At 47.0% G+C, this 19,208-nt stretch overlaps 1 protein-coding gene across 10 annotated transcripts in view; it reads right to left on the bottom strand.

Moving 5' to 3' along the window:
* Ahnak (AHNAK nucleoprotein (desmoyokin)) overlaps nucleotides 1-19,208 on the bottom strand; it is an 87,652-nt gene that overhangs the window by 56,111 nt on the left and 12,333 nt on the right. For 2 of the 10 annotated variants that reach the window (NM_009643.2, XM_006527253.4), the window contains exon 5: nucleotides 1,629-19,126. The exons of 6 other annotated variants lie outside the window; for them this stretch is intronic. In NM_009643.2, coding sequence (NP_033773.1) covers nucleotides 2,501-19,126 — 16,626 coding nt within the window. In that variant the 3' untranslated portion in view covers nucleotides 1,629-2,500. Of the gene's footprint in view, nucleotides 1-1,628; nucleotides 19,127-19,208 lie in introns of those variants that run through there. 2 more of the 10 variants (XM_017318272.2, XM_006527256.4) reach the window with 2 other exon arrangements.

The following is a 19,208-nucleotide window of genomic DNA, read 5'->3' as shown; positions in this document are numbered from 1 at the left end:
AACTCAGTGACTCCCAGGCCAGTACTCTTTTGCAGGCCCCAGGAACTCTGCAGTGTCTTTGTCCCTTCTGGCTCTCTGCAAAATTGAGAGAAAACTTTGTTTCCCTGAGGAAATTATCTTCCCTCTGTATGTGTCTTGCATGCATCTGTCTGTCTGGATGGCTGGCTGGCGGTCTATCTGTAGGTCAGAAAACAAACTGCAGGAGTCAGTTATCTCCTTCCGCCATTTGGATTTTGGAGATTAAACTCAGGTCATCAGACTTCGCAGCAATCACTTTTTCCTACTGAGCCATTTCATGAGTCCAAATGATCATTTTTTAATGTATATTTAACTCTGTAGGCAACTACAACAGAGAAAGAACAAAAATATTGCTTCTGGAGATTTAGCACATTGGGTAGTGTCTGCCTAGCATACCAGAGGTTCTTACTGGGTTCAATCCCCAACACTTACTAAAGCAGAGAGGTAGCATACAGAATCCCAGCAGAGGAAGGAGAAGGACGATCGAGGTTATCCTCCAGCCCCTACTGCCTCCTTCCATGCTGCTCCTCCTGCTGAGAGGGCCCCTGCAGGATGGAGACCTTCTGTTCTATAGTCACTGCCTCCAGCCTGAGCCTGATGGAAGAACACCTGAAAGGTTCCTTGAGGTTTAATGGCCAGTTACTGCCCACCCATTCTATTCAAGACTCCCAACTCTCCCAGCCAAGTTATTACCTGAAGGTCTTGGGAGTCTCATCATCTCCACTAAATGTGTCATTTCGCCCAACCCCACACCCTTTTTCAGGATTCAAAGCATTCCAGATTTCAGTATCCATTACAGTCATTTGGTCTGACACCGGGCCTTAGCATCTAGCCATGGTGCTCAATAAGTATTTACTGAATGAGTGAACACTTCAATCTAACTAGCTACACCTCTCCTTCCTCAAGCTAAACATAAATGAGTTGATGTACAATTGGACAGCTTGGACACTTCTGTCTAGGATATCTTCCCAATATCCTAGCAGTCAACTTCCCAACAGTGTACATGGTACTGGATGTGATGACTTACACGTGTGACCCCATCACTTAGGAAGATTGTCTCAAATTCAAGGCCAGCTCAGACTACACTGGGAGTTGCAGGACAGCCTTGAACACTTGGTTACAGTGTGTCTCAAAATACAAAATATCTGTCTCAAAAATACAAAAAAAAAAAAAGAAAAAAGAGGATCCTTCTGCTTCCGCCCCTATGTGCTGGGATTGCAGCTGTGAACCACCACACTGGGTCTTACGAGTGTCTGGGAATTTAGTCCAGGCTCTCATGCATACCAGCCAAGCACTCTATGAACTGAATTACATTCTCAGCCCCACCCCCAACCCCCACTCCATTTTAAAGTCTTGCTCACGCTAAGGTAAATGTTCTGTGGTGAATTATGACCACTGTTCACTCTCAATTGCTCAGTCATGATGCTGCCAGTCTCCTATCATAATCAAGAAGCAAAGACTTCCTTCTGGTACCTGTGCAGAGGTAATGCCTTAAAGTCACTAACAAAAGTAGCAATAGCATCAGGTGGATCAAGTCTGACCCATGAGGGCTGTGTGTGCAGCCTCCCTTGGCTTCATCCCTTCAACAAAGAATACAAGAGCACGATACATCAGGGTTAATAAAGAGCTTTATTTGGCTTGTACATTCATGACTTTCATACATTCTCAATTAATTTGCCATTAAAGTGCCAGACATTTCCTTAATCATGATGACATTTGTTAAAAGAAATCGGAACTTTTCTCAGGACATAGCAGTCATGAATGAACACTTTTCTTATCAAACCCAGAATGTAAGCCCCTCACGTTGACCTGGTGGGTTGGACAATTTGCAAACAGATTCAAATCCCCTCTCACCTCGAGCACCAAACTAGGCTGGGACTAACACACCTGGGGATTAAAAAGTCATGCTACAGAGATTGAGAAACAACCACCCACTGGCTGCCACCTCTTCAGGTCTATGCCAGGGCTTCACGGGTCCAACCTTCAGAGCAATTAAGACCTTGCTCCCTCTGCCACCTTTTATCCCACCCTCCCTTACTCACAAAAGCCCCCAAAGTCATTACAATGAAAAAAGAGTGGGTTTCCATTACCCAGGTACTGAAGATGTTCAGTAAAAATAAGGAAGATAAACACAAAAGCTTGCTTAGTAAACACGAGCTCTCAGCGTTCAATGCAAAAAAAAAAAGAAAGAAAGAAAAAGGAAAAAGAAAAGAAAACAGAAACCAAAAAAAAAAAAAAAAACTGAAATCTTAAGGCAATACTGTTGACTTTGCACGTGGGCCAGATGAACTTAGAACTCTTTACCTAGCTGCAGAGTCCCAGGAGCCTACAGGCACTTGGTTTGTCGGCACTTGCCACTGGCAGGGGCAAGATCTTTGCATTATTGCTTAGGCTATTGGGGTGTTTCTCTTTGGAGTTTATATACAAACACACCCAAGGCTGATGTTTTATATATATATATATGTACATGCATGAAGGCCCACTACTCTTTCTTTGTGGAAACTGACAGTTCTACCTCAGGAAGCTGGATACCAACCTTGGTCCCACTGTCGTTGCTAGAGGAGGAAGACAGTCGGGACTTCTTCGAGGCCAAGGACACGCCACTCCCCTGTAACTTGCCTGCCTCATCATCACTCCCAGTAACCTCATAATGACCTTTGCTCTTTGATCCCAAGCCACCAAAGGTACCAAACTTCAGCTTTCCATGCTTGCCTTTAGCGTCTCCACCTGCAAACTCCAAAGTCCCAGTTGGGGTGGAAGGCGCTGAGAACTCCCTCTCATCACTGAAGGAGTTGGAGCGGTGTCGTGGCTTCTTACTTTTAAATAGGGAGAATTTGCCTTTGGGTGAAGATGCTTCCGCTTCCACTTCTCCTTCCAGGGAGCCCAAGCTGGCCTTTGAGCTCTTCAGGTCCCCTTTGGACCCAGAAATGGATGCTTCAGGTGAGCCAGTGACACCACCTTTTCCTTTAGATTTAGAAAAGATATGCTTGGGCATTTTGATTTTGGATTTTTTCAGTTTTACTTCAGACTCTTCCCACTTGCCTTCTCCAGCACCAGCCTGCACATTGGCCTCCACTTTAGGGAAGTTGACATCCACTCCTACTTCTCTACCGATGAGCTCGCGGCCAGAGAAGGTAAACTTAGGGATCTTCATCTTGGGGAATGTTACTTTTCCAGATTCACTTTCCAAGTGACCTTGAGGCCCAGACACACTCAGCCCGGGACCCTGGAGTCCGGTCTGGCCCCCTTTCACGTCTCCTTCTATCTTTGGTCCTGAGAAATGAAGGTTCCCAGCAAGTTTAGATGTATCCAAGTTTAGAGAAGAGGAGACTTGGGGTCCCTTCCACTCAACTCCAGAGCCTTTGACACTCATATGCCCTTCACCCAGGTTGATATCTGGGACACTGACACCCCCTGAAACATCTACACCTCCTTTGACTTTGGGGCCCTTCAAGCTGACACCAAAATCTGACTCAGGAGATGCCACATTAAAGGAAGGCCCCTTGACACCGATATCAGGAACAGCTCCATGGAGACCTAGTCCTGAACCTTTCAGATCTCCTTTAATTTCGGGACCAGAAATCTGCCCTGATGAGAGTTTCACATCACACCCAGAAGCCTTAATTCCAGGCATTTGGAGGTTTCCTTCTGGGCCTTGAATGCTGATGCCTGGAAGAGCTCCCCCAATCGCTGGGCCTTTCAATTCACCCGCAGCCCCGAGGCTCCCCTTCACTTTTGGTCCTTCCAAGTTAAAGTCCATGCTTGGTGCTGAGATCTGAGGCCCTTTCAGATTCACATCCATCCCTGATCCCTTTAGTTCTCCACAAACTTGTGGCCCCTTGATGTTAATGTCCAAGTCGGATCCCGGAGTGGAGATGCCAAACTGAGGCAGTTTCATGTGGGGAAGTTTGACAGCACCTTCTGAAGCCTCCAAGCTAACATCAGGAGTAGCCACAGACACTTTAGGACATTTGATGTCTCCAGACACAGCCAGATCTCCCTGTAGACTTGGTCCCTTCAGTGTTACATCTGGTGCCCCAACACTGAGTGCTGTTGTGGCATCAATCCCTGACATTTTCACACCATCTGCTCCTATATGTACTTTTCCACCAACACCTTTGAGGTCAAGACCTGGGGCGTGCAGCTTCATGCTGGGACTGGAGGCACCCAGGTCTCCCTTCAAACTTGGTCCTTTCAAGTTCATGTCAAGATCAGGCCCAGACACTTTTGGCATAGAGAGGTCCACCGAAGGCAAGTCTACTCCTGGGCCTTTTAGAGACAGATGAGGCCCTTCAAGCTTCATATCTGATGTGCTCAACCCTCCTTCAAGAGAGGGCATCTGAGCGCCGATCTCAGTGCTCCCACCTTCCATTTTCACACCTGGGGCACTGATCTTGGGCAAGGAAAACTTAGGGAACTTGATTTTCCCTTCTGGACCTTGTAGATCTATGTTAGGTCCTTCCAGTCCCACACTGGGAACATCACCTTTTATCTTTGGTCCTTTCAAATTAACATTCACATCGGGTATGGAGACTTGAGGAGCAGAAACACTAAAAGAGGGTGCTTTGATTTTAGCTTCAGGGCCTTCGATGTTGATGTCAGGTGTGTCCAAGTTTGCCTGCACCTTGGGACCTTTCAAGTTGCCCTCTATCTTTGGCCCTGAGGCTTCCACGCCTGGCACCTTGAACTTGGGAGCCTTCATATGAATATCAGGAGCTTCCACATTAATCCCTGGTGAAGAAATATCCACATCTGGTACCTTGATTTCACCCTCCAGCTTGGGGCTAGGTAGGGGAGCCTCTGCTTTAAATTTAGGTGACTTAATGTCAAATTCTACATCTGGAAAGTACATTTTTCCAAACATAGTTTTCTTGACTTTGGGAGATTTTACTTCAGCTTTGAGTGCAGCATCAGGCCCTGCAACACTAACATCTACATCAGGAGCTTTGAGACTGGTATCAATCTCACCTCCAGGAATATTCAAATCAAATCCCTGTTTTTTGGCTTTAACTTTAGGACCACTCATGTGAATTTTAGGCATTTTAAACTTGCTTTTCTTGCTCTTGCCACCAATGTTTATTTCAGGAGAATCAACATTCAGCTCTGCTTCAGGGACAGTCACATCAACTGTGGGTGTCTTGATGTCAGCTTTGGGGCTTTTTGCACCAAATCCAAACTTGGGTTTCTTAAATTTCGGAACTTTAACATCCGGCCCCTCAATATTAATATCAGGGCTTTCCATGTGGACATCTAAGCTTGGAGTTTCTAAATCAACTTTAGGCCCCTTGAGGTCTACCTCACCACCTCCTAACTTAGGCGCAGAAATTCCAACTTTCGGTGTCTTAAGGTGCACATTAGCATCAGGCCCAGTTATTTTAGGAACAGATACCTCCAGCGATGGCATCTTCAAGTTAGGCCCACTAAGTTTAGCATCAGGGCCTTCAAAATCCAGACCTGGACCTTTCATATCTATTTCAGGTCCTTTGAGAGTACCTTCAATCTTAGGGACAGACCCATCAAAGGCTCCTTTTACTTTGGGTCCTTTTAACTCCAGATCAACATCAGGCATAGAGATCTTGGGAGCCTTGATGTTAATCTCAGGCATCCTGAATTTGGGACCTTTTACTTTCATATCTGGACCCTCAACATTAACATCTGGAACATCAATGTCCACCTTGGGTCCTGAAACATCAAGGTCAGCCTTGGGCAGATTTACATCCACTTCTGGGCCCTCTCCTTTGAAGCCAGGCATGCTGAACTTGGGCATTTTCACCTTGGGCATCTTCAGGTGCCAGTCTGGGCCATGAACATCCACATCTGGAACATCAATGTCCACTTTGGGGCCTTTGATGTCAACTTCAGGAACTTTAATCTCACCTTCCACTTTAGGCAGAGACACATCCACATCACCCTTCACTTTGGGGCCTTTCAGGTTTAAGTCAATATCAGGCATGGAGATCTTGGGAGCCTTGATGTTCATCTCAGGCATCTTGAACTTGGGGCCCTTCAGTTTTGCATCTGGCCCTTCAATGTTCACATCAGGAACATCAATGTCCACCTTGGGTCCTGAGACATCAATGTTAGCCTTAGGCAGGCTCACATCCACTTCTGGGCCCTCTCCTTTGAAGCCAGGCATGCTGAACTTGGGCATTTTCACCTTGGGCATCTTCAGGTGCCAGTCTGGGCCATGAACATCCACATCTGGGGCACTGATGTCCACTTTGGGACCTTTGATATCAACTTCAGGACCTTTGAGGTCTCCTTCCACTTTTGGTAGAGAAACATCTACATCACCCTTCACCTTTGGCCCTTTCAGGTTCAGGTCAACTTCTGGCATTGAAATCTTGGGTGCCTTGAGGTGTAGATCAGGCATTTTAAATTTAGGGCCCTTCAGTTTCCCTTCTGGACCATGAATGTCAATATCAGGAGTGTCAATGTCCAGTTTAGGGCCTTTGATATCCACTTTGGGACCTTTCAAGTCCCCTTCTGGTTTAGGAATAGAAATGTCCAAATCTCCTTTTATCTTAGGCCCTTTCACATTCAAATCAATGTCACTCATTGAGATTTGTGGAGTTTTGAATTGGACATCTGGCACCTTAAATTTGGGGCCTTTGAGTTTTCCTTCAGGACCCTCAATGTCTATTTCTGGCCCTTTAAGATCACCTTCAACATTAGGGAGTGCAAGGTCCACATCTCCCTTAACTTTAGGTCCTTTTAGATTTAAATCAAAGTCAGGCATGGAGATCTTGGGAGCTTTGATATGCATGTCTGGCATTTTAAATTTGGGTCCTTTTAATTTTCCTTCTGGAACTTCAATATTGACATCAGGAGTGTCAATATCCACAGTGGGGCACTTTATATCAATACCAGGACCCTTTAATTCACCTTCCATTTTAGGCAAGGAAGCATCCACATCACCCTTCACTTTGGGACCTTTCAGATGCAAATCAAAGTCAGGCATAGAGATCTTGGGAGCTTTTATGTTCATCTCAGGCATCTTGAACTTGGGACCCTTCAGCTTTGCATCTGGTCCTTCAATGTTCACATCAGGAACATCAATGTCCACTTTAGGCCCTGAGACATCAATGTCAGCCTTGGGCAGATTTACATCCACTTCTGGGCCCTCTGCTTTGAAGCCAGGCATGCTGAACTTAGGCATTTTCATCTTGGGCATCTTCAGGTGCCAATCTGGGCCATGAACATCCATATCTGGGGCACTGATGTCCACTTTGGGACCTTTGATATCAACTTCAGGGCCTTTGAGGTCTCCTTCCACTTTAGGTAAAGAAACATCTACATCACCCTTCAACTTTGGTCCTTTCAGGTTCAGGTCAATTTCTGGCATTGAAATCTTGGGTGCCTTAAGGTGGAGATCAGGCATTTTAAACTTAGGGCCCTTCAGTTTCCCTTCTGGTCCTTCAATATTAACATTAGGGCCTTCAATGTCCACCTTGGGTCCTGAGACATCAAGGTCAGCCTTGGGCAGATTTACATCCACTTCTGGACCTTCTCCTTTGAAGCCAGGCATGCTGAACTTAGGCATTTTCACCTTAGGCATCTTCAAGTGCCAGTCAGGACCATGTACATCAACATCGGGGGCACTGATGTCCATTTTGGGACCTTTGATGTCAACCTCTGGGCCTTTGAGATCACCTTCCACTTTGGGCAGGGAAACATCTACATCACCCTTCACTTTGGGACCCTTAAGATGTAAATCTGGCATGGAGATCTTTGGAGCCTTGATGTTCATCTCAGGCATCTTGAACTTAGGACCCTTCAGCTTTGCATCTGGACCTTCAATATTCACATCAGGAACATCAATGTCCACCTTGGGTCCTGAGACATCAAGGTCAGCCTTGGGCAGGTTCACATCTACTTCAGGGCCTTCTCCCTTGAAGCCAGGCATGCTGAACTTGGGCATTTTCACCTTGGGCATCTTCAAGTGCCAGTCTGGGCCATGAACATCCACATCTGGAACATCAATGTCCACTTTGGGGCCTTTGATGTCAACTTCAGGGACTTTAATCTCACCTTCCACTTTGGGCAGAGACATATCCACATCACCCTTCACTTTGGGGCCTTTCAGGTTTAAGTCAATGTCAGGCATGGAGATCTTGGGGGCCTTGATGTTCATCTCAGGCATCTTGAACTTGGGACCCTTCAGTTTTGCATCTGGTCCTTCAATATTCACATCAGGAACATCAATGTCCACCTTGGGTCCTGAGACATCAAGGTCAACCTTGGGCAGGTTCACATCCACTTCTGGGCCCTCTGCTTTGAAGCCAGGCATGCTGAACTTGGGCATTTTCATTTTGGGCATCTTCAGGTGCCAGTCTGGGCCCTGCACGTCCATATCTGGAGCATTGATGTCCATTTTGGGACCTTTGATGTCAACATCTGGGCCTTTGAGGTCACCTTCCACTTTGGGCAGGGAAACATCTACATCACCCTTCACTTTGGGACCCTTAAGATGTAAATCTGGCATGGAGATCTTTGGAGCCTTGATGTTCATCTCAGGCATCTTGAACTTGGGGCCCTTCAGCTTTGCATCTGGACCTTCAATATTCACATCAGGAACATCAATGTCCACCTTGGGTCCTGAGACATCAAGGTCAGCCTTGGGCAGATTTACATCCACTTCTGGGCCTTCTCCTTTGAAGCCAGGCATGCTGAACTTGGGCATTTTTATTTTGGGCATCTTCAGGTGCCAGTCTGGGCCATGGACATCCACATCTGGAACATCAATGTCCACTTTGGGGTCTTTGATGTCAACTTCAGGAACTTTAATCTCACCTTCCACTTTGGGCAGAGACACATCCACATCACCCTTCACTTTGGGGCCTTTCAGGTTTAAGTCAATGTCAGGCATGGAGATCTTGGGGGCCTTGATGTTCATCTCAGGCATCTTGAACTTGGGGCCTTTCAGTTTTGCATCTGGCCCTTCAATATTCACATCTGGAACATCAATGTCCACCTTGGGTCCTGAGACATCAAGGTCAGCCTTAGGCAGGCTCACATCTACTTCAGGGCCTTCTCCCTTGAAGCCAGGCATGCTGAACTTGGGCATTTTTATTTTGGGCATCTTCAGGTGCCAGTCTGGGCCATGAACATCCACATCTGGAACATCAATGTCCACTTTGGGGCCTTTGATGTCAACTTCAGGAACTTTAATCTCACCTTCCACTTTGGGCAGAGACACATCCACATCACCCTTCACTTTGGGGCCTTTCAGGTTTAAGTCAATATCAGGCATGGAGATCTTTGGAGCCTTGATGTTCATCTCAGGCATCTTGAACTTGGGGCCCTTCAGTTTTGCATCTGGCCCTTCAATGTTCACATCTGGAACATCAATGTCCACCTTGGGTCCTGAGACATCAATGTTAGCCTTAGGCAGGCTCACATCCACTTCTGGGCCCTCTCCTTTGAAGCCAGGCATGCTGAACTTGGGCATTTTCACCTTGGGCATCTTCAGGTGCCAGTCTGGGCCATGAACATCCACATCTGGAACATCAATGTCCACTTTGGGGCCTTTGATGTCAACTTCAGGAACTTTAATCTCACCTTCCACTTTGGGTAGAGACACATCCACATCACCCTTCACTTTGGGACCTTTCAGGTTTAAGTCAATATCAGGCATGGAGATCTTAGGGGCTTTGATGTTCATCTCAGGCATCTTAAATTTGGGGCCTTTTAAGCTTCCCTCTGGACATTCTACATTGAGTTCTGGGCCCTCAATATTCATACTGGGACCTTCTATATTAATGTCTCCTTTTGGTAAATCCACAGCCACATCAGGCCCTTCTGCTTTTATGCCAGACACACCAAACTTGGGCATTTTCATTTTGGGCATTTTTAGATTCCATTCTGGTCCATGAACATCCACATCTGGTGCATTAAGTTGAACATCTGGTGCTTTAATGTCCACTTTGGGTCCTTTGAAGTCTCCTTCTAAATTTGGGCCTGCTGCATCTAGGTCTCCTTTGACTTTAGGACCCTTCAAGTTTAGCTCCACATCGGGCATGGAGACTTTGGGAGATGAAATGCTCAGAAAGGGCATTTTAAACTTGGATCCTTTCACTTTACCTTGGACTTCAACTTCTGGAGCATTAATATCAACTTTTGGAGCTGTTATATCAACATCTGGCTTTTTAAGTTTGACATCCACTTCAGGTGTTTGAACTTTGGACCCAGAAAAATTAAATTTAGGAAGCTTAAAACGAGATTTCTTTGCTTTCCCATCAATATTGACCTTGGGAGCAGAAATGTCCACTTCTGGGCCCTTCAAATCCACCCTGGGAACTTTAATGTCACCCTCCAGTTTGGGTCCAGAGATATCAACATCTCCCTTGACCTTTGAGCCCTTTAAATTCAAGTCAATTTCTGGCATAGAGATCTTGGGCATGCTTACATGCATGTCAGGCATTTTCAGTTTGGGACCCTTTAATTTTCCTTCAGGACCATGAACATCAATATCTGGAGCATTTACATCTAATTTTGGGCTCTTTATGTCAAGAGAAGGGCCTTTCAAATCACCCTCTATATTTGGAATGGAAACATCCACATCTCCTTTCACATTGGGGCCTTTAAGATTAAGATTCAAATCTGGCATGGAGATCTTAGGAGCCTTTATGTTCACCTCTGGCATCTTAAACTTGGGACCCTTCAGTTTTGCATCTGGCCCTTCAATATTCACATCAGGAACATCAATGTCCACCTTGGGTCCTGAGACATCAAGGTCAGCCTTGGGCAGGTTCACATCTACTTCAGGGCCTTCTCCCTTGAAGCCAGGCATGCTGAACTTGGGCATTTTCACCTTGGGCATCTTCAGGTGCCAGTCTGGGCCATGAACATCCACATCTGGAACATCAATGTCCACTTTGGGGCCTTTGATGTCAACTTCAGGAACTTTAATCTCACCTTCCACTTTGGGCAGAGACATATCCACATCACCCTTCACTTTGGGGCCTTTCAGGTTTAAGTCAATGTCAGGCATGGAGATCTTGGGGGCCTTGATGTTCATCTCAGGCATCTTGAACTTGGGGCCTTTCAGTTTTGCATCTGGCCCTTCAATGTTCACATCTGGAACATCAATGTCCACCTTGGGTCCTGAGACATCAAGGTCAGCCTTGGGCAGGTTCACATCTACTTCTGGACCCTCTGCTTTGAAGCCAGGCATGCTGAACTTGGGCATTTTCATTTTGGGCATCTTCAGGTGCCAGTCTGGGCCCTGCACGTCCATATCTGGAGCATTGATGTCCATTTTGGGACCTTTGATGTCAACATCTGGGCCTTTGAGGTCACCTTCCACTTTGGGCAGGGAAACATCTACATCACCCTTCACTTTGGGACCCTTAAGATGTAAATCTGGCATGGAGATCTTTGGAGCCTTGATGTTCATCTCAGGCATCTTGAACTTGGGGCCCTTCAGCTTTGCATCTGGACCTTCAATATTCACATCTGGAACATCAATGTCCACCTTGGGTCCTGAGACATCAAGGTCAGCATTGGGCAGGCTCACATCTACTTCAGGGCCTTCTCCCTTGAAGCCAGGCATGCTGAACTTGGGCATTTTTATTTTGGGCATCTTCAGGTGCCAGTCTGGGCCATGGACATCCACATCTGGAACATCAATGTCCACTTTGGGGCCTTTGATGTCAACTTCAGGAACTTTAATCTCACCTTCCACTTTGGGCAGAGACACATCCACATCACCCTTCACTTTGGGGCCTTTCAGGTTTAAGTCAATGTCAGGCATGGAGATCTTGGGGGCCTTGATGTTCATCTCAGGCATCTTGAACTTGGGGCCCTTCAGTTTTGCATCTGGCCCTTCAATGTTCACATCAGGAACATCAATGTCCACCTTGGGTCCTGAGACATCAATGTCAGCCTTGGGCAAGTTCACATCCACTTCTGGGCCCTCTGCTTTGAAGCCAGGCATGCTGAACTTGGGCATTTTCATTTTGGGCATCTTCAGGTGCCAGTCTGGGCCCTGCACGTCCACATCTGGAGCATTGATATCCACTTTGGGACCTTTGATGTCAACCTCTGGGCCTTTGATGTCACCTTCTACTTTGGGCAGAGAAATATCTACATCACCCTTCACTTTAGGACCCTTAAGATGCAAATCAAAGTCAGGCATGGAGATCTTGGGAGCCTTGATGTTCATCTCAGGCATTTTGAACTTCGGGCCTTTCAATTTGCCCTCTGGTCCTTCAATCTCAATGTCTGGCCTGCTCATGTCCACATTTGGCCCTTTGAGGTCTCCTTCCAATTTGGGAACATCTACATCCACCTCCCCCTTTATCTTTGGACTCTTTAAGTGAAGATCAATGTCTGGCATGGAGATTTTGGGAGTTTTGAAGTGCATGTCTGGCATCTTGAACTTGGGGCTTTTCCATTTACCTTCTGGGCCTTCAACAGCAACTTCTGGTATGTTGGCATCCAATTTGGGGCCCTTGAGATCCAGTTCTGGACCCTTTAATTCTCCTTCAATCTTAGGGACTGAAACGTCAATATCTCCTTTGATTTTAGGACCCTTTAAGTTGAAATCAACATCAGGCATGGAGATCTTGGGGGCCTTGAAGTGCATGTCAGGCATCTTAAATTTGGGGCCCTTCAGCTTCCCTTCTGGCCCTTCAATATTCACATCTGGAACATCAATGTCCACCTTGGGTCCTGAGACATCAATGTCAGCCTTGGGCAAGTTCACATCCACTTCTGGGCCCTCTGCTTTGAAGCCAGGCATGCTGAACTTGGGCATTTTCATCTTGGGCATCTTCAGGTGCCAGTCTGGGCCACGCACATCCACATCTGGGGCATTGATGTCCACTTTAGGGCCTTTGATATCCACATCTGGCACTTTCATCTCACCTTCTATCTTGGGCACTGTCACATCCATGTCCCCCTTGACTTTGGGGCCTTTCAGATGCAAGTCCACATCAGGCATGGAGATCTTAGGAGCCTTGAAGTGCATGTCAGGCATCTTGAACTTGGGGCCTTTCAACTTTGCATCAGGACATTCCAGATCAACATCAGGTACTTCCACATCCACACTTGGGCCTTTTAATTCTCCCTCTAATTTTGGCACTGTCACATCCACGTCACCCTTGACTTTGGGGCCTTTCAGATGCAAGTCCACATCAGGCATGGAGATCTTAGGAGCCTTGAAGTGCATGTCAGGCATCTTGAACTTGGGGCCTTTCAACTTTGCATCAGGACATTCCAGATCAACATCAGGTACTTCCACATCCACACTTGGGCCTTTTAATTCTCCCTCTAATTTTGGCACTGTCACATCCATGTCCCCCTTGACTTTGGGGCCTTTCAGATGCAAGTCCACATCAGGCATGGAGATCTTAGGAGCCTTGAAGTGCATGTCAGGCATCTTGAACTTGGGGCCTTTCAACTTTGCATCAGGACATTCCAGATCAACATCAGGTACTTCCACATCCACACTTGGGCCTTTTAATTCTCCCTCTAATTTTGGCACTGTCACATCCATGTCCCCCTTGACTTTGGGGCCTTTCAGATGCAAGTCCACATCAGGCATGGAGATCTTAGGAGCCTTGAAGTGCATGTCAGGCATCTTGAACTTGGGGCCTTTCAACTTTGCATCAGGACATTCCAGATCAACATCAGGTACTTTCACATCCACATTGGTCCCTTTGATGTCAACTTGAGGGCCTCTGAGATCAGCTTCCATTTCTGGCACAGAAGCATCTATCTCTCCTTTCAGTTTGGGCCCCTTAAAATTCAAGTCCACATCGGGCATAGAGATCTTGGCGGCCTTGATATTCAACTTAGGCATCTTAAATTTGGAGCCTTTCAGTTTTCCTTCTGGACCCTCAATATCTAAGTCAGGAACATCAATGTCCACTTTGGGTCCTGAGACATCAATGTCAGCCTTGGGCAGGTTCACATCCACTTCAGGGCCCTCTGCTTTGAAACCAGGCATGCTGAACTTAGGCATTTTCACCTTGGGCATCTTCAGGTGCCAGTCTGGGCCACGCACATCTACATCTGGGGCATTGATGTCCACTTTGGGGCCTTTGATGTCCACATCTGGAACTTTCATTTCACCTTCTATCTTGGGCATTGTCACATCCATATCCCCCTTGACTTTGGGGCCTTTCAGATGTAAATCTACATCAGGCATGGAGATCTTAGGAGTCTTGAAGTGCATGTCAGGCATCTTAAACTTGGGACCCTTCAGCTTCCCTTCTGGACATTCAATATCAATATCACCAACATCCACATCAACTTCAGGACCCTTCAATTCTCCCTCTACTTTTGGAAGAGAAACATCTACACCACTTTTCAGTTTAGGTCCTTTCAAATTAAGCCCAACATCAGGCATAGAGATTTTGTGTGTCTGTATATTCATGCTTGGCATCTTGAACTTGGGACCCTTTAGTTTCCCTTCTGGCCCTTCAATATTCACATCTGGAACATCAATGTCCACCTTGGGTCCTGAGACATCAATATTGGCCTTTTGAAGATTCACATCTACTTCTGCACCCTCTCCTTTGAAGCCAGGCATGCTGAACTTAGGCATTTTGACCTTGGGCATCTTCAGGTGCCAGTCTGGGCCATGAACTTCCACATCTGGTGCCTCTACTTTAGGACCTTTGATGTCAACAGCAGGAGCTTTTATTTCTCCTCCCACTTTTGGAACTGAGACATCACAATCTGCTTTTACCTTAGGGCCTTTCAAATTCAAGCTAACATCTGGCATGGATATCTTCTGAGGCTTTATGTTCATTTCTGGCATCTTAAATTTTGGACCTTTTAGTTTTGTATCTGGACCTTCAATATTTACATCTGGAACATCGATGTCTACCTTGGGTCCTGAAACATCAATGTTGGCCTTGGGGATGTCTACTTCTGGACCTTCTCCTTTGAAGCCAGGCATGCTGAACTTGGGCATTTTCACCTTGGGCATCTTAAGGTGCCAGTCTGGGCCATGAACCTCAACATCTGGAGCATCAATGCCAACTTTGGGTCCTTTAATGTCCACATCTGGCACTTTTACTCCACCTTCTACCTCAGGCAATGATGCATCCACATCTGCTTTTCCTTTGGGCCCCTTAATATTCAAGTCCACATCAGGCATGGAGATCTTGGGGGCCTTGAAGTGCATGTCAGGCATCTTAAACTTGGGGCCCTTCAGCTTCCCTTCTGGTCCCTCGATGCTCACATCTGGGGCCTCAATATCAACTTTGGGCCCTGAGACATCAATGTCAGCCTTGGGCAGATTCACATCCACTTCTGGGCCCTCTGCTTTGAAGCCAGGCATGCTGAACTTGGGCATTTTCATCTTGGGCATCTTCAGGTGCCAGTCTGGGCCCTGCACGTCCATATCTGGAGCATTGATGTCCATTTTGGGACCTTTGATGTCAATGTCTGGGCCTTTGAGGTCACCTTCCACTTTGGGCAGGGAAACATCTACATCACCCTTCACTTTGGGACCCTTAAGATGTAAATCTGGCATGGAGATCTTTGGAGCCTTGATGTTCATCTCAGGCATCTTGAACTTGGGGCCCTTCAGCTTTGCATCTGGACCTTCAATATTCACATCAGGAACATCAATGTCCACCTTGGGTCCTGAGACATCAAGGTCAGCCTTGGGCAGGCTCACTTCTGGGCCCTCTGCTTTGAAGCCAGGCATGCTGAACTTAGGCATTTTCATCTTGGGCATCTTCAGGTGCCAGTCTGGGCCTTGTACATCCACATCTGGGGCACTGATGTCCACTTTAGGGCCTTTGATATCCACATCTGGCACTTTCATTTCACCTTCTATCTTGGGCACTGTCACATCCATGTCCCCCTTGACTTTGGGGCCCTTCATGTTTAAGTCCACATCAGGCATGGAGATCTTGGGTGCCTTGAAGTGCATGTCAGGCATCTTAAACTTGGGGCCCTTCAGCTTTCCTTCTGGTCCCTCAAGGCTCACATCTGAGGTTTCAATGTCAAGTTTAGGTCCTGAGACATCAATAGTAGCCTTAGGCAAGCTCACATCCACATCTGGACCCTCACCTTTGAGAGTAGGCATACTGAACTTGGGCATTTTCATCTTTGGCATCTTCAGGCTCCATTCTGGGCCTTGCACATCCACTTCTGGTGCTTTAATATCTACATTTGGACCTTTAATGTCCACATCTGGAGCTTTCATCTCTCCCTCTATTTTTGGTGCAGACATGTCTAGATTTCCTTTCATTTTGGGTCCTTTGAGATCCAGATCCACATCTGGTAGAGACACCTTTGGAGCCTTGAAGTGCATCTCAGGCATCTTAAATTTGGGGCCTTTCAACTTCCCTTCTGGTCCCTCAAGGTTCAGATCTGGAGCACTAATATCTAGCTTTGGTACAGAAATGTCCACATCAGCCTTGGGCATGTTCACATCCAACTCTGGGCCTTCACCTTTGAGACTAGGCATGCTGAATTTGGGCATTTTAATCTTTGGCATTTTCAAGTTCCAGTCGGGACCATGAACATCAACATCTGGAACACTGACATCTACTTTGGGGCCTTTCAAGTCTCCTTCCAGCTTTGGCATTGTGACATCATATTCTCCTTTAACTTTGGGGCCTTTCATATGCAAATCCACATCAGGCATGGATATCTTTGGGGCCTTGATGTTCATCTCAGGCATCTTCAGCTTAGGACCCTTCAGCTTTCCTTCAGGTCCTTCAATGTTCACATCTGGAACTTTGACATCCACATTGGGTCCTGAGACATCAATGTCAGACTTTGGGAGATTCACCTCCATTTCTGGGCTCTCTGCCTTGAAGCCTGGCATGCCAAACTTGGGCATTTTTATCTTGGGCATCTTCATATGCAATTCAGGACCTTGAACATCCACATTTGGAACATCAATGTCCAGTTTAGCACTTTTAAGTTCAACATCAGGAACTTTAATCTCACCTTCTGCCCTTGGCACTGTGACATCATATTCTCCCTTTACATTGGGGCCTTTTAAGTGTAAGTCCACATCTGGCATGGAGATCTTTGGAGCTCTGATATTCATTTCAGGCATTTTAAACTTATGCCCTTTCAACTTCCCTTCTGATCCTTCAATGCTTACATCTGGAGCACTGACTTCCACCTTAGTCCCAGAAATGTCAAGGTCAGCCTTGGGCAGGTTCACATCCACTTCTGGGCCCTCTGCTTTGAACCCTGGCACACTGAATTTGGGCATTTTCATCTTGGGAATCTTCAGGTCTGGGCCATGAACATCCACTTGTGGGGTGTCAATGTCCACTTTGGAGCCTTTCAGTTCCCCCTCAAGCTTTGGTGGTGTTACTTCATACTCTCCCTTCACCTTTGGCCCTTTGATATGCAGATCCACATCAGGCATAGAAATCTTTGGAGTCTTGACACTTACTTCAGGAAGATTAATGTCAGGGCCTTTAAGTTTGCCACCCAGACCCTCCATGTTGACGTTTGGAGCTTCTACATTGACCTTAGGCCCCGAAATACTAATATCTCCTTCGGGCAGAGTAACATTTACATCTAGGCCTTCTCCTTTGACTCCTGGGACACTGAACTTGGGCATCTTCAAATTCCATTCTGGACCATGGACTTCTACATCTGGAGCACTGATGTCCATTTTGGGGCCTTTGACATCAACTTCAAGACCTTTGGCTTTTCCTTCTACATTGGGGAGAATGACATCTACACCCCCTTTCCCTTTAGGTGCAGCTACATTTAAGTCTACATCTGCCATAGAAATCCTACAGGCCCCTATTTTTCCAGAAGGGCTGCTGATCTTGGGACCTGTCAAGGTCCCCTCTAAGTTTGGTGTCTCTATGTCCACTCTGGAGCCTTTAACTGCCATCTGAGGGCCTTTAACATCACCTTTCACCTCAGGAGCAGATGTCTTCATATTTCCTTTCAGTTTACAGGACCCCAGGCTCAGATCCACATCCTGCATGGAGATTTTAGGTTTCTGGATGATCATTTCAGGAGTCTTGACTTTAGCACCCTTCATCTTCCCTTCGAGCCCACCAGTAGCAATCTCAGGCAGACTTACATCCCCAGAGACCCCAGGAAGGGTCACTTCACCTGTGGGCAGTGCCACATCAAGGCCAATCCCCTCTCCCTTTGAACCTGATGCAGAGAACTTAGGGACTTTCATCTTGGGCATATTCAGTTTGCCCCCTAGCCCATGAACATCAACATCAGGGGTTCCGATTTCCACACTAGGACCAGTGATGCTGCCCTCGATTTTGGAAGCACAGGCATCCATTCCTATGTTCCCTTGCAGCTTGGTACCTTTCAGGCCTAAGTCACCTTCAAGTGATGGCCCAGTGATCTGGGGACCCTTCAGTTTCCCCTCAAGCCCCTCAATATTGACAGAGGAGGGATTTACTTCCAGGTGAGGAGCCTGGATGTTTCCCCCAATAGCCAAGCCTGGCTTGTCACCCTTGTGTCCCACAGAGGATTCAGGTGCAGAAACACTCAGCCCTACCTCTGGAATCTGGCCATCCAGACCTGCGGAGACACCAAATTTTGGCACCTTCATGGTAGGAATTTTAATTTTCCCAATATCACCACTCTGGAGGGATGGGGCCTGTACCTCTACTGAGCCAGCCCCAAGAGAAGACGAAACGTCTACTCCTGGAACTCGGATCCCTCCTTTGCCACCCAAGTCCAAGCCTTTTGCTTTGACATTGACATCTAGGCTTCCCACCTTTGCCCCAGGCACAGTGACCTGGAATTTTGAGTGGCCAGCACCTTCAAGCTCTGGTCCTGAAGCAGAAATGGCACCTGCCCGGATATCCACAGCAGAGCCTGTGGTTGGAGAGGCTGGCCCGGATCCCGATGGCAGTCGGATCACCGTTTTCCCTGGCTGGGTTTCCACATCTGTGTTGGAGATTTCAGTCACTTCATGCCTTGGTATCTTGATCATGAACTCAGGGCTGGTGATGTCAATGTCCTTCACTCCTTCCCGACCGGTCACATCCACAGTGTAGGCTGTAACCCTTCTAGTCACTGTGATGGTGCGGCTCTGGGTCTCCCCAAGGTCCCCTTCTACTCCATCCTCCGACCTCAGGCGTGGCTTGATCTTCGTGGTGTAGATGCGCTGGTAGTCCTCATCATCCCCGCTCTGCAGAAAGACATGCCCGGCAGAGGTTGCAGCAAAGCCTGCCTGAATCAGCAAATGCCCGGCTGCAGTCCAGCCAACAACA

The sequence above is a fragment of the Mus musculus genome, chromosome 19 (genome assembly GCF_000001635.26).
Source record: "Mus musculus strain C57BL/6J chromosome 19, GRCm38.p6 C57BL/6J".
Taxonomy (NCBI): domain Eukaryota; kingdom Metazoa; phylum Chordata; class Mammalia; order Rodentia; family Muridae; genus Mus; species Mus musculus.
The sequence above is the reverse complement of the archived record's forward strand: the minus strand, read 5'-3'. Positions and strand labels throughout refer to the sequence as shown.